Source organism: Chionomys nivalis, chromosome 15 (assembly GCF_950005125.1).
Source record: "Chionomys nivalis chromosome 15, mChiNiv1.1, whole genome shotgun sequence".
Lineage (NCBI taxonomy): Eukaryota > Metazoa > Chordata > Mammalia > Rodentia > Cricetidae > Chionomys > Chionomys nivalis.
In genome coordinates this window covers 60,700,040-60,716,148 of record NC_080100.1, presented here as the reverse complement: position 1 = coordinate 60,716,148, position 16,109 = coordinate 60,700,040, and the positions used below count along the sequence as shown (strand labels likewise).

Sequence of the window (16,109 nt, the reverse complement as noted above, 5' to 3'; positions counted from 1 at the left end):
TACTTTGATGAACTGGACCATTTCTAACCAACATCGAAATCTTTTTAATTGTAAGAGATGAGAAAGACATCTAAGATGGGTGTAAGGAGTAAGCAAGATGACAGATGAAATAGAATAGTTAAGGGGGACTTCCTAGAGACGGCAGTTCTTTGAGAAGAAATTTATATGTGATACTTGGATTAATCGTATTATTTGGTCAAGAATGAGAAATTTGGGCAAGGGTGTGCTGACAAGCATGAGATAGTGGAGGTTGGTAAATACCAAAACTTGGAGGATATCTAGACCTTTTGAGGAAGTGGAACTTTTACTTGAAGTAGAATGGGCACTCTAGTGGGGGCGAGCAGAGGGATGCTGGGGGCGAGCAGAGGGATGCTGGGGGCGAGCAGAGGGATGCTGGGAGCGAGTAGAGGAATGTTGGGAGCAAGCAGAGGAATGTTGGGAGTGTGCAGAGGGATTCTGGGGGTGAGTAGGGAGATGCTGGGGGTTAGCAGAGGGATGCTGGAGTTGAGCAGAGGGATGCTGGGGGAGAGTAGGGGAATGTTGGGAGTGAGCAGAGGGATGTTGGGGGCTAGCAGAGGGATGCTGGGGGCGAGCAGGGGGGATGCCAGGGTCGAGCAGAGGGATGCCGGAGGTGAGCAGAGGATGTTGGGGGCGAACAGGGGGATGCTGGGGCGAGCAGAGGGATACTGGGGGCGAGCAGAGGGATTCCGGGGCGAGCAGGGGGATGCTGGGGATGAGCAGAGGGGTTCTGGGGATGAGCAAAGGAATGCTGGGGGCAAGCAGGGGGATGCCGGGGGTGAGCAGGGGGATGCTGGGGACGAGCAGAGAGATGCTGACATATAAGGTGTGCTTTAAAGGGTCAGAATCCTGATGGTTTTGTGTTAAAAGTAAAAAGCAGGAAGATGAGGCCCAGCACTGTTAGATATGTCAAGAAGCAACTGCAGGAATCGCCATAGTGGTGCTGGGAATGAGGGAGTTCGCACATCCACCCAAAATTCCAAATTGTGCTCACCCCAGATCGGTAGAACTAATATCATGATCTAAGGTCAAAGCCAGAAACAAGTGCCAAACTCAAGAGTATAGCTGAAGATAGATAGACAGAATTAAAGGAAGCATGATAGAGAACTGAGGTATGTTAGGATTTGGAACCTACAAGCTGTTACCTGCAGGCCTAATGCAAGTGGAGCAAGAAATCACGACAGCAGGGCAAGAGAGCCACTCAAACGTATGTCATCCTATGGACGAAAGCAGCCTTGCAATACAGCTGCGGCTTAGCGAGAAGGATGCTGCTTCAAAACATGCACTGGCCTCTCTACTCCACTCTGGGCTGTTGCTGCTGCCACTGCCTACACCAGTGGCCAGAAAGTCTGGTTGACTTATCTGGAGCCCAGGGCAGAGAGAAAAAGACTCAATGGTCATGGCTGCTTAGCACTATTATTGTACTGTCTTCACAGGTGACTTCTATTTTCATTTGGCATGTCAGGAAAGGGATATGTTTACCACTCTACAGACATTTATGCCCTACAAGTACATTAATATTTTTTCTTGCTTAACAGGACTTTGGATATTTGGGTATATGTCCATGCTTTGATATGTTATCATGCATTATATTCCATTGTCATAGAGTTTATCCAAAAGTCATTTTCTTTTAGCTTGTATACAACCCACAAATGACCTAAAACACAGATGTATTACGATGTCACTTGAGCATTTTTATTTCACTTAAAAACAGTAAAAAAAAAAAATTCATTTGAAAGAAAGTTGTGAAACCTTTGCTTTTATCAGTATTTGTATGACTACAAGAGCATAAACATAAACAGAGAACTCACTATAGGTGTCAACAACATAAGCAGATGCCGGCCAGCCAGTGAAGCAGTCACAGATAGTTGATGTTAACTCTAAAGAAAAAAAAAACTAGTAAAACTTAAAGCAATAACAGCAAACCAGCTGAGCCAGGAATAAACATGCGTGCAAACTTGGACAACTTCTTACTGATAACCTCAGAGGGCTTGTATGTATCCTTGTGTGTATACACACACGAGCAATAGTTCATTCTAAATGCTGTGTGCCTCGGTACCAGGAGTCCTCTGGCATGTATTTGAACAGTATTTTCATTTGTAATGCTGACAAAAGGAGAAAGACAAGAGTGTTTACAACTACGATGAGTTCCTGCAAGCAGAAACAGAAACAGAATTTTGCTTAAATTGCCAAAATAATAGCAAAAAATCAATAATTGGAACCTGGATCACTCTAATTAGACAACCGCACAGCTTCAGCTCCCTAAATATTTGCCAACTCTCTCATTTGAGATATAGATCTTGCCATGTGGCAAGGGTAGTACCTATACAGGAAAATGTGAAACTTTCCATATTTTCTGAGCTATCCCTTTAAAATGAGAGCTAATGAATGATACACAGTTTTCTGAAACCTGTACCTTAAAATGCCTATTATTTTTTGAGTGCTATTAAAAGGCAGACTTTTAAAAATAATAATTAAACTATATATGCTATTCACAGGCCTGAAGATGATTTTATATCATTAAACTTCTGCATAAATATGCTTCAGCAAGCAATTAAATCAAAGGATCTGGTTTGCATTTTAATCCCCCTTTTTCTCTGGGAAGTTATCACAGTCATGTACCTTTGATCTTACAGTCATTTCTGGCACCAGATTCAGATATCACAAATGAATAATTATTGCTTCATAGAATGGAATTCAAAGACAATGGAGTCTAATGAAATGGGGCTTTGTTTCGCACAGAAGTGAAACGTTTTCTAAGAGTCGCAAGGAAAGAGTTCTAAGCACGGTGCAGAAATCCATTTATGATTGTACATCCTGAGATCCCTTCTTGATGGTAATCTACACATTGCACAGTTTGGAATCTGACATTTTTCTTGGAGAAATTAATGTTGTCTGCTACTTGAATGCCCTGTCAGTACCTTTCCATCGTACTTACTCGGCTTTTCCCTTGTTTCTGCTCCACAGGCTGTTCCACCTCCCAACTTTGAAATGCCGGTTTCCATCCCAGTGTCGAGCCATAACAGTTTGGTATACAGCAACCCGGTCAGCTCGCTGGGAAACCCCAACCTTCTGCCACTGGCCCACCCTTCTCTGCAGAGGAATAGTATGTCTCCTGGTGTAACACATAGACCTCCAAGTGCAGGTAACACAGGTATGGCCTTCACAGGACATAATGTAACAAGTTGTTGGAAGGGCCCTCTTCTAGCCAGAGCTTTCTCACCTAGGCGGTGCACTTTGGTCTCCCATTTAGATCCTTTCATGACTTATCAGCCACCTTGTACCAGACTCGCTTTGTGGCACAGTCTAAGCTCTTCGGAGTCTCTTTCAAAATATTTCGTAACCCATATTTCATTTTTTTGGACTGTCAAATATCTCCTCCAGTGGCTATATTTTAACCACATACTTTCTCAAACAGAGTGTCAAATATCTAGTCTGCAGACTTTTGTTTCTTCTCTCATCTGCATAAAGTATCATCTTCTCTCTTCTGCCTACGGAAAAGTCACCTCTTATGTGAAACCATTCTCTGCCCATATATGTAATTGTCTGGATCAAGTGTTTTTTGAGACAACTTATCCCAGAATGAATATAAGGTAGGAAAGAACTGTGTGGTCCACTGGCACGACTTGTGAGGGGTGTGAAATAAGAACTCAGCTGAGTCAGAAATTCCATCAAGAGCACATCACGTACTCAGGGACACTCACCACAGATGTGCCTCAGTGTTATAAAAGATCTTCAATTCACAATGTCCTAGAGACATGAAATTACTGCTCAGGGAAAAAAAAGAGCCATTCTTAGTATGTGAATCAGGCTAAATATGTTATGATATACTGTATTGAATATGTCCTTTTCTCCATGGACTTGACGCATCTTGAAAGGAAGAAAATGCCCATTTGATTTCCCAAGCTCACAGCGGGAGCCAAGTCAGTGTGTACTGATATAACTAAGCCATTCCTTCATAGTTCCAGAAGCAGCATCAAAAATAATTGTATTTCTAATCTCGTGCAACAGTGTATTGTGTACTTCTATTCTGGTTTTAAGGAAGCACTCCACAGGGTACTTTCAATAACTAAGGCACATTTAGCTATGCTTAGGTGAGCTTATTTATGGAAGAACTTTTCTTCAAGAAGATTTCATAAATCATGAGCCAGGGAAGTATGTACGAAAGACTTCACTGTGCTATTCTCTCTTTTAGAATATGGTTGAAATATTATATAAATTTTAATAGCCATATAAATTCCTTTCAGATCATATTTAGATGTATTTGAATGACCTATTTGATAACTCATATTCATTTATTACTTCAAATTTGACACTGTCTTCAAAATTATATTTGGTGGGAAATAAAAACAATTTTCTAAAATATAGTAAACATCTTTCCTGATTCTGAAACTTGGAACCAAGTAATAACAATAAAGTACCACTAAGAAGCAACTAAGAAATCTCAATAAAATGTTATTGTCACTATTTTTTTAGGTCTTGCATTTTAAAATTTTTAAAATAATCATTATATTCAGTCTTACTGAAAGTCCACAACTGTCATTAAGAAACATAGTCATTTATTTATTTGCTAATTTTGATGGAGGCATACAAGTGTCACTGCCCATCTGTGGCCATAGGATGAGAGCATGCAGGAATTCGTTCTCTTCCGTTGTGTGGGTCCAGGAGATGGAACACAGGCCACCATGCTTGGTGAAGGAACTACCATACCTGCTGAACCATCTTGCCAGCCCAAGGTTTTTTATTGTCTCTTAAATTAACAACAAATTAGCATGTTTTTAAACCTGTGTCAAAGAAAGCTTATTTATCATGTCATTAAGTAAAATTCAACTAGAAATATTAGTAAACTTCTGAGAAAATAAAATTTCTAGTCAATAAATATTGCACTAAATTAGTTTTATAAAATATATTTAGAAACTAGACATCAGACAGATGAATATCAAGGCAGAGAGTGGAAATAAAGTGGGGTTTTCTTTCTATTTACTGTAAAGTACCTCTTTAGGAGAAAACTAGACTTGAAAATAATAATGCAGAGACTATTCACAGACAACAGTTTTCTAATGTAATCATTCCTAGAGAAAAAAGTCTGCGAAATGTCAGTGAGTGAATGTATTTTTAACATTTGAGCACAGCATGTCACAATAAAACAAATGTCAGCCCTCCAACATAGGTAGAACTATTTAAGATTGTCTCTCAGGAGAGGAATGGCTGAGTATTGAAGGCACTGTGCTTGGTTCCATTGCCCCTTAGCCTTTCTCCTTTTCATCTTCCTCTTTACTCCATAGGTGGTCTGATGGGTGGAGACCTCACATCCGGTGCAGGCACCAGCGCAGGTAAGCACAGACACCAGTTCTGGAGCAAGCACATGGCATTGGCCACAGTCTGTGGGTGGTTTCCAGGCAATGCTAAAGTTCCTTCTGAAGGAGGAGTGGTTGAACACTATACAAAGGAACTATGGACTAACTGCAGTCTTCGTTGGTACAATTTAGCCAAGGCAAAGCAGTCATCAACCTGAACTGTAGTGTTCTTTGTTAATGAAGACAATGTACTTATATCATTTCTGCAGTTAGAGAAGACTAAGAAAAAAATAAAATAATTTCATCTGATCTGCAGACAATTGTAGATGCTGATCCAATCACCTCAGTCCCTGATACCACTCTTAGACATCAATAGACTATGTTGCCATGGAAAACCTTTAAATATATTTCACCTCTTAAGATATCCTCAACAGTGACTAGTTGTCTCATAATCACATTTATTCAGGTTCCCAAATTAATTTATAATATTGGGATTATGAAGATATTGCTTTACTTTTCAATAAAGATAAATAATATAGCACAGAACTTTAAAGTGCCAACTCTAGTTTACTATCAGTGTAAAGAGTAGCCTTGGTAATTTCTACAGCTGGAACATGCTATCAATTTAAAATAGGAGGCAGGCATGAATGACACAAGGTTATATTTGAAGTGTCAAAAAAATCAAGTTTTAGTGAAATATGCATGGACAGCCTAATTAAAACAGTTTGCTCAGGTCAAATATAATAGCCTGCTAATTATAAGAAAGAAGATAAGGAAAATTGGCAAACAAAAACATTTTTATACATACATCCATTGGAGGTGGTGTCTCTTCTGGGTACTGGGTTTTTATTACTTCAGTGAGTGATGCAGAAATACCAGCACTACATGGAGAGTAGATAGAAAGGGGGGATGACTGTAGCTCCCTACCTTAAAACTTTCAAAGGTTAGGTGGGGCCAAACTAGTAAGTAGATTCAGTAGTATTTTTTTTAGAAAATGAATTTGTCATACTTGGTTTTTTTTTTTTTTTCTGCCGAAAATACTTTGCAATTAGTAACATCAAAATTCAAGAACCAGAAAAAGTCCAGACAGGTGTTTCCTAGATCGAAGTCCTAGCACACACTGGTTAGAGTCAGTGGTGGGGCTGATAGAATAGTCACAAGGACCAAGTCATAACCTAAGAAAAGGAGTATAGATGTTATGACTTAGCCAGTACTTTACTACACCACCTTGATTACTATTAAAGAAACAGTCAGTCATAGAAGTAAATATTAAGAAAAATGCATTTTTGTTTTTGTTTTGTAAATGTGTGTGGGGGGGGATCCTTGGGTTACTAAACTTTGATGCAAATGGTCTCTTGCCACTATTTAATAGCAGTGATGCTTTAGAATCCAATGTTGAAAATAAGAAGTGTTTGATTATTCAGTTCTGCTGTTATTGTTAGTTGCCTGACAGTCTGCTAAATTTAATCATTCTCCAAGAATAAAGGAGATATTCAGTTTTCTAAATATAAAAGGTTGCCATATACAGAGTATAGAACCATTACAAAAAAAATCTTAGGAGTTAAACCAACTCATCCTACTACCTCAGAACGTATGCCACAGGCACATGACACTGTTTATCTAGAAATAGAAGACATTAGGCTGGCAATACGGCGCAGTGGGCAAGTGTTTGTCAGGCTGGGGACTCAGCTCAGAGAGTAAATGCTTGCCATTGGTTCCTGGCAGTCTGAGCATCGAGGCTCTGTGATCATGTTGTGTTCCTGTGGAGGATCTGAAGCAGACAGAGGGCAGCATCCTAACGCTTCTGGACCAACTAGCCCAGCACACACAGCAAATAGCAGAAAACCCTGCTTCAAACATGTGGAAGGCACAGCCCAGTTCTCCGGGTTGTTCCCCCCATATTGAGTGTGGCACTGACCCCTGCCTAAGCTTCCATACATATATACATTACACTAACACAGAGATGGAAAGAGAAAGAACAAAAGGAAAAATTATGATTGCACCTTATTACTAAATATAATTTCCATGTATGTCAGAGTCACACATTTATAATTTTTATAATTTCTACACTATTGTATTAAAGTTTCTTAGTCTTAATTTTAAATAGAGAAGCAGCCCTTTCTGACCCTGGTCCCAAGGAACACCTGTTGCAGATGCCATTTAGTCTTGAGCACAGCCATGTACTGCTTGTAAGCTCACTCACCTTAGCCTTCTTTTTCATGCCAGCTGGTATCACATGTCAAGGCTGAATATATCTGTGCTGATGTCAGAGTCACATAGCACCAAGGGGAAGCAAGGCCAGCCAGAAAGTCTCTGCATTCTCAATGAGGAAAACTAAAGCAAACTTACCAAAAGATATCTTCCAAATAGTTAACATTGTCATTTGAAACTCAAGGTCTCAGAACCTTTAACGCCAAATGCCAAGATTGCACCCAAATTAAATAGTTGAAGCCTTTGTTCTTTGCTTTTCAAAATCAAACTAGTTACACACACCAAACAAATAAACAAACAAAAAGAGACAGCAAAAACATAGTTTTACTAGGCGAGGCAGTAACATTTATTGTGACTTACTGTGTGACTTAAAAAATACAACCAAATAGAAAAGCATTCTCATTCTCTTTCTCAGTTCAGCTTGGTTTCCCACCTAGTGCAAGAACTATCATGTGGTCATCTGGTGAGCACTTAGTCCTACTGACTCTGTCTCCACGGTACTTCCTAGGCTAAGCTCTCTCCCTCCACAGCTTTCCTAGCAGCTTGAATCAGACTCAGGGCTTTTCCCCAGACTGTTTCCAGAACTTCCTTGCCCATCTTTCTGTTCCACATCACATTCTCTGATAGTCTCCGTGTGGCTGCTCAGTCTTTCTCCAAGCCTCACACTAATTACATGTCATCATTTACATAAAACTCAGTAATAAGTCCAAAGCTCTTTCACAATTAACCACGAGCCTCTTATCTGTGGCTGATCCTATGCTCCAGGCTTTCACTCTTCCTGCCATTGCCCTCAAAAGCATCCTGTGCTCCAACTTTAGTAATAAGAAACACTCGAATAGCTTACAATACGCATCTTCTACAAAATAAAAAAGGCAACTCAACCAACCTTATAGCTGCCTTTGAAAGTAAATGCTCCCATTGTGCCATCTATACATATGGGTAAACTGAGGCATGGAGAAGCTATTTAATGAACTAAAGTAGAACCCAAGAAGTCTGTCTCCAGAGTCCGTGTTTCTAACTGTCTCGCTCTACTGTCCCTTTCAGGGAGTGTCTAGCCTTCCTCTCCTCCTGCCTGTAGATTCCTAGTCCTTTCTCTCCCCAGTTTTCTGCTCTGGAGCAGTCTGTCTTTGTTCAGAATCCAGTTCAGCCATTTAGAGTCCTGCACCTTCCCTCTGTGCTCTCAGGGCAGCCTGCACGGCCATTAAATGTCCCTTTGCACAATGATTACAGTCTCTGGGCACATCTCTTCTGGACACTGCCATTTGGAGCAAACCAGACATAGTTTGTGTCTCAGCTCAATACATAAAAGTTAGCACACAGCAGACGTTCAGTAAGTGTTTGTTCTCTGAATAAAACACCCATCTCTGAGATATGAGGCTTTTAATAGTAATAATAAAGCTTTAATAAACTAGAAAGTGAGAATATTTAAAAACTGTAATTTTAAATACAAAAACCCTTGTTCTGCACTTTTCAAAGAAAATGTATTCATTTCAGACCGTATAGAGTGAATGTCTAGTTGATAAAAATGGTTGAGTACTGTCGATTGATAAAGCAGGGGTTTACTACATTCTTTAATACAGTTTATAAAAAACTAAACTGCTGATATATAGCAGAAAGTGAAAATGAGAACTGGTGTCTCATACCATCACAAATCCCTGCTTAAAACAATGAACCCCTTATCATCACTTAGATTGAAATAATTACCAAGAGGAAGGCAAGTTGTACCGAAGAAGTGATGAAATGGGCTTGGGCACTTGCTATGGGGATATATACAGCAAGTCGTTCGAATGCATTAGTAACGGTGACAGTTCTAGCCAGTTCTCATCCACGACTCATTCCTTTCCTCTCAACAACCAAAATGAGACGTCACTGCTTTTAAAATTACATTTTGTCATGTCTCTGTACATTAAAGCTTTTAACATCTTAATCTACATGGTTATTGATGATTGTAAGATCAAGTTCAATTTAGTTTTGTTGTAATCATTACATCTAATGGAAATAACCATCAGCACAGCAGTACCTTGTGCTGCTGGATCAGGCACTATCTAAAGAATAGCTTCTGGGTTTTTTTGTTGTGGTTGTTGTTGTTAATATACTTACCTTTACAGAGCAGAAGGCACACTTATTTACTGATTCATGGTTAAGATTTAATCACAGTAAGGGGGAGAACTTTAGAAATCATTTTGAAAAATTAAGGAAATTTGACAATCTGCATAGCTATTTGAGTATAAGACATATTTGAGAGGAAGATTTATGCATATTGGTTAATAATTTTAATTGGCATTCATTGTAAATTACATATCATTTTATATAAAAAGAAACTAACAGCTGTTTCTTTATTTTGATTGTCAATTGTTTACTATTTTATGCATTTGGTTGTTAAGCATTGCCACTTCTGGAATGCTTAATTTACATCAGCTAAATAGGTGGAGCTGTGTGGTTCGCTCTGTATTACCAAGGATGCACACAAAGGGCAAATAAGAGGACCTGCTTTCCAGGCGTGGACATACCTTGCCAGACCTTCACTCATGACTCAGCACCTTCAACTGAGTCCTTGCTCCAGCTAAGATACAGTTAGCATCACAATCCATTTGCAGGAAATGTTTTGTGATCACTGTGATCACATCATCACCAAACTCTATACTTTTTTAAAATTCAGGTAGCAGTGAAAAGAAAAACAAACCATACTACCGGAGGGAACCAAGTCAGAAGAGGCAAGGAATGCACTGCTTAAATGCTTGTACATTTCTTATTCAATAATTTTAAAAAATTGGTGAAGTGACTAAAGTTTCAATTTATGAAGATGACTTAGTAAGTCTGCATTTTGCTTTTAAAAGGTTCAAATTGCAGCATTCCAGAAAGAAAATACGACCAGTTGATTGCTTTCAAGAAAGAAAACTAATTTTAGTAGAAAAATAAAATTTGCATGTCACTTTGTTTTGAGGGTTGAGGTGGATGGATGTACTGCAGACCCCAGCCAGATTTTTATGTTAAAATTATTATTAAGTAAGATATGAGGACAACTATGCTAATTCTTGGGTCTGGCTATGAAAGTATAATTCTTTTTTAAAAAAAATATTTATTTATTTATTTATTTGTTTATTATGTATACAATAGTCTGTCTGCATGTATGTCTGCAGGCCAGAAGAGGGCACCACATCTCATTACAGATGGTTGTGAGCCCCCATGTGGTTGCCGGGAATTGAACTCAGGACCTTTGGAAGAGCAGATAATGCTCTTAACCACTGTGCCAACTCTCCAGCCCCAATTCTATTAGTCTAGTATTGTTCAGAAGAAAGAAAGAAAGAAAGAAAGAAAGAAAGAAAGAAAGAAAGAAAGAAAGAAAGAAAGAAAATCTAATTCATTTTCAGTTTTACCTTAGAAGTTCCCAAAGCATAATAAAGATCCTGTAGCCTTGTTTTATTATTTTCTAGGAAACCAAACAACAGTGAGATATATATATATATATATATATATATATATATATATATATATATATATATTTGGTTTTTCGAGACAGGGTTTCTCTGTGGTTTTTGGAGCCTGTCCTGGAACTAGCTCTTGAAGACCAGGCTGGTCTCGAACTCACAGAGATCCGCCTGCCTCTGTCTCCCAAGTGCTGGGATTAAAGGCGTGCGCCACCACCGCCCGGCAGTGATATTTTTAACTTAAACCAAGGTTACCAGGATTTATTAAGGGGGAAAAAGTTAGTCTTTTAATTGGGTCTTGTAGAGCACATGGTACACAATCACCATTACGAAAAGCAGTTTTCCTTGTACAAAATCTGGCAGATTACAGACAAGGCAGAGCCCCACCCCACTTCTCTAGAGGATGACGCTAGTCTGGGGAAGGCAGCTCTAAAGTAAGCCTTAAGCCGACATGCCACAAGCTAGACCCACCTTGAGCGCCTGGGCTCTGCCTTAACTCCTAAGGACTTTGATTTCCAGAGAGAAAAAAGGAAAATCTCAGGGCTTAACTTCCTGGAGCAGTGATTCTCAACCTTTCTAACTCTGCAGCCTTTAACTACAGTTCTTCATGTTGTGATGACCCCCAACCATAAAATTATATTTGTTCCTACTTCATAACTGTAATGTTGCTACTGTTGTGGATTATAATGTAAATATCTGACATGTAGATGGTCTTTGGCAACTCCTATGAAAGGGTTGTTTGATGCCCAGAAGGGTTGCAGCCCACAGGTTGAGAACCGCTGTCCTAAAGAGTCTTCAAGCAACTGGTGGAGCCTTTCTTTAATCACTAGTTCTGATTTCTCAAATTATGTTTGTTTATTTGTTTGTGATGGTTTTACTGTTGCCCATGCAAGTCTAGAACTTATGCACTCAAGTGTTTGCCACTGCTGGTCTTTCTGAGTAGCTGGGGTTACTGGTGTGGATCTCCCACTGCACTCGGCTTTCTTGTTTTTTGAGTAGCTGGGGCTACAGGCGTGGATCTCCCACTGCGCTCGGATTTCACACTTCTTTAGTCACTGCACAGCAATCATGTGTAGTAAAGTCATGTGAAAATTTCTATCTTCATTCATATCCTATAAATTTGCTATAAGAATGGGGACTGCTAATAAAACTTGGGAATTTTTAATTTTAAGTGTAAACAGTTAATATGTCTCCCCCGACACACACAGCATCAATTTTACTCAAAATCTGAGACCCCATTTGACCTAAGGGCCTTTTTAGTTTCCTGCTGCGCCTACTACCCCCTTCCCCTGTTCTCTTGAACATCTGATTTTGACATCATCATAAGATTTTTAAACTCTTCCCTCTCCGTAGCCTGTCTTTAGTTTTTTTTTTTAAAAAAATAATTTTTTAATGATTTATTTAACTTCATTTTATGTGCATTGATGTGAAGGTATCAGATCTTGTGGAATTGCATTTTCAGACAGTTGTGATCTGCCATGTGGGTGCTGGGAATTGAACCCGGGTTCTCTGGAAGAGTAGTCAGTGTTCTTAAAGGCTGAGCCATGTCTCCAGCCCCTGTCTTTAGTATCTGTAAATTTTACTGCAATTTTTTATTTACTGTGTGCATTAGAGGTATGCCATGGCACTTGTCTGAGTGTCAGAGGACATCCTGAAACCGTTGAGTCTCTTCTTCCCTAATGTTGTTCCCAGGGACTGAACTTAGGTGGGCAAGCTTAGCAGCAGGCACCTTTATCCACCATACCATCTCACCAGCCCCGTCCCTTAAGATTTTATTTGTAGATAGCACAGGGAAAAAAATGGATGACCATGAGGAACATGAAGTTACACATAAACAAACAGCAGTTGCTGAAGGAGGGATGGTGTTTGAAGGACCTCCCTTGAGTCAACTGCTTACCTCCCGTGAACCTTCCCGTTTGAGACTGTGGGGCTTCTGGCCAAGAACGTGCTTTTCTATTTTTAGATAATTTTTGCCAATAACTTAAATTTTGGAATTAGACTTACATAATATATTTCCATTGAATTCCAATTCAATAAGTGTGTGATCGCATCAGTTCCTGTTTGGAAGACAGTAGTTATTTTAAAGACTAAGGACTGGGGATACAAATAACATGTTGAGCAGCAGTTTCAGTTGTATACAGAAGTGTCCGTGAGCACTAAGGATTCACAAGCTTTATTTATTACAGCACCGCTTCGATTGTTTGAACTCAGTACAGAAGTGTTTGACTGTCTTCCCCAACACCATGTCCTTCCTTTACAGTTTCTCATCCACATCATGGCCAAAGAACAGATTCTGGTTTTTCTGAACTAGAAGAAGGAGAACCTGGACTAGCACAGCTATTACAGCAATAGAAGCAAATCTGTCAATGCCTAATTTACATATTCAAACAGGATAGTACTAATTTACATAGCAAACATGAAACAACAATTTCATGTTAGACTAGAATTAAGTCTAGTGAAAACAATAAAGTCATAGAGCAAAGTTTTTGCCTTTGGAATTACTTGCTTTGACAAAATATGCCATTGGCACACATTGAAAATAATGACATAACCCAGAAAATATCTGATACACAAGCTCCTTTAGAGTCGCCATTCTTGTCTTTAAAAGGTGTGAAGTTTTGTTGTACAGGATTGGTGTAGGAATCGCATGACAGAGTCGGCACAGATCACCTAGCACAGTTGCACACTAGAGAGTAAGTGCTTGTTAATGAATGATGGTTTTTCTTAGTGTTGCAGTTATTATATCTTTGGTTTTCTAACCAAGAAAAAAGTGTGGCTTGATTCTATTAACTAACTGCACTCCACAGCCCTAGCGCCTTGGTAGTCCTCGCAGACATCGGATCTGGGCTGCCCTTCAGGCTGTGAGGGAGGCAAGTGTGTTCATAAATCTGAGGCAGCATGTGAGCACAGCAAGCGCCGGCCTCATGTGAGCACAGCAAGCGCCGCGCCACGCATCTTACTTTGAACATTATGAACTTCGTATGTGTTCAAAGCCGTTGTGTAAATGTTAAAACCACAAGTCATTATTCCTTCTCTTCTGTCACGTTCTCCCTAATTTATACTGTCTCAATATTTTTGTTTAGAAAAATGACTGAAAGAATGAGCGATTGTGTCAATAATGAAGACACCCCCTCATTTTTATCAAAGAGACAGCCCCAAAAATCTCAAGAAGTGAACAATTAAATGAGTCATAAATCTATTATTCACGGTTAAGTGGAGTTTTTTTTTTAAGATAGTAAGGTTTGATGCCATTTTTATGGTGCCATTAAAAGCTATCCTTTAAGTAAGTCAGTACCCAAAGCATGCAGACATTCTAAGAGCCTAATGTGTGTGGAAAAATCGGATTGTCCTCGTTCTTCCTTCCTTGTGAATGAGGACTTTTTCAGAGATGGGGGAGAGCACAAGGCACGCTATATTTCAAACATCTGGTCTTTGTAGCGATGTAGTGGAGGCCTTTCTTTGGATGTGTATCAAAGCTCTCCCATTTGCTGCCCGGGTGATTGCAGAAGCCCTCCTTAGCTTCAGTTTCCTCATTGATGAAACACTGGGTGGCAAAGTGTGGCTCACGTGATGATGAGGACAAAGGGGAGAGTAAAGGCTGCTTCAACATGGACGCCCTTGCCTTGGGGAAGCTGCTTCCTCTGCTTCTGCTTCACAGTGGAGTGAACAGCACATGCTCTCTGAAAGCCAGTAACTGCTTGACTCATAAGACATACATTTACAGGTGTGTAGCACACAGTCACACACTAGGGACAAGGCTCAGTCAATAATGTTTGTCACCCACTCATGAGTAGCTGAGGCAGCTTCCCCAGAAACTATGTAAAGGTCAGGCTTCGTAGTGTATGCCTGTAACCCCAGTGTTTGTTTGGAAGACAGAGACAGGAGGATCGCTGGACATTCCTGGCGACCTACAGGTTCAAATAGAAACAAGGACAGAAACCGGAAGGCGACCGCTGCCCTCTCCACACACACATACACCCGAAAACAAGCAACAGTTGGCGAATATCAAAATCAAGCCGACTAGATGTGAAACCATTGAGGCTCTGCCTATCTGTGGATGCAATGAAGCAGAGACAAGTCTGTTAGGAATATCCACTGCCCCCAAAGGGGTACATCCCAGACTAGTCTCCTAACATTACAGAGGGAACAAGGCCTCACTGGGGTTTCCTCACAGTCTAGGGTTATGCGTGATTATACATTCACTGAGATGCCCCGGATTCTGAGAATAGGAATCTGTAATCTGGAGTCTCTAGTAGGACAAGAACCAGAGATCTGATTTAATCCATCTACAGTAGGCATGCTGAAAATGTCATCATTGCCAGACTTCTGACCAAAATGTCACATGGTTGCCTCTTCTCTTAGAGCCATCCATTAAAAAAAAAAAAAAAAAAAAAAAAAAAACCTTATTTTGATTTACAACAGCTGAAAAGCACATTTTTTTCAAATTCTTAACTGTGTTTCAGGCATGCGATGCAGGGTTATATAAGACTGCAATCTAGGAAGTCAGAACATATCTAGAAAGATGTATGCAGGTTTGAGACACAAAATAATACCTTTGCTTAAAGAGCTAACTTGCAGTCTTAAGACTCTTTGAAAGTCAAATGTAAAATTAGTTGATGAGGGTGACAGTGTTTACATAAATATGGCAGCTCCTATTTAACAAGGCAATGTATGGAAAGTATTTTCAAAATGGTTCTAATAAAAGAAAAAATTAAGGAGCTATGGGCATAGCTCAGTGGAAAAGCATGTGCTTAGCATCTGGAAGGTCTTGGGTTCAATCATCAGCATAAAAAAATTAAAATTACAAGAAGTCTAAGTGGGAAAAACACTTAGCTGAAGTAAAAGCAACGAATCAATACATGAAATGTTTAGCTGGGTTTTCATCTTAATGTTTTCCTGTGGCAATGTGCCCCAAACTGTTCCAGATCAGATGACACTAACAAATCTCCACACAAAGCAATTCTCATACACCTCTAAGTTAGAAATTATTTTCCGAACAACTAATAGATAACATAAAATACTAGAAACTCTTCTGTTGTGTTAAAAAGGCTCTCATAGAAGCTTGTCTTTTTAATTGATGGTAAACAAGTAAATAACTTTACTCTTGATTTAAATTTTACAAAATCCTATCTTAAAGTATGTCTAATCGCTTACC

At 39.5% G+C, this 16,109-nt stretch overlaps 1 protein-coding gene across 12 annotated transcripts in view; it reads left to right on the top strand.

The window, feature by feature from the left end:
- The window catches only part of Mef2c (myocyte enhancer factor 2C), a 170,097-nt gene that overhangs the window by 132,339 nt on the left and 21,649 nt on the right, over positions 1-16,109 (top strand). For all 12 annotated transcript variants that reach the window (XM_057790158.1, XM_057790162.1, XM_057790161.1 and 9 more), the window contains 2 exons: positions 2,986-3,172; positions 5,304-5,351. In XM_057790158.1, coding sequence (XP_057646141.1) covers positions 2,986-3,172; positions 5,304-5,351 — 235 coding nt within the window. The remainder of the gene's footprint in view (positions 1-2,985; positions 3,173-5,303; positions 5,352-16,109) is intronic.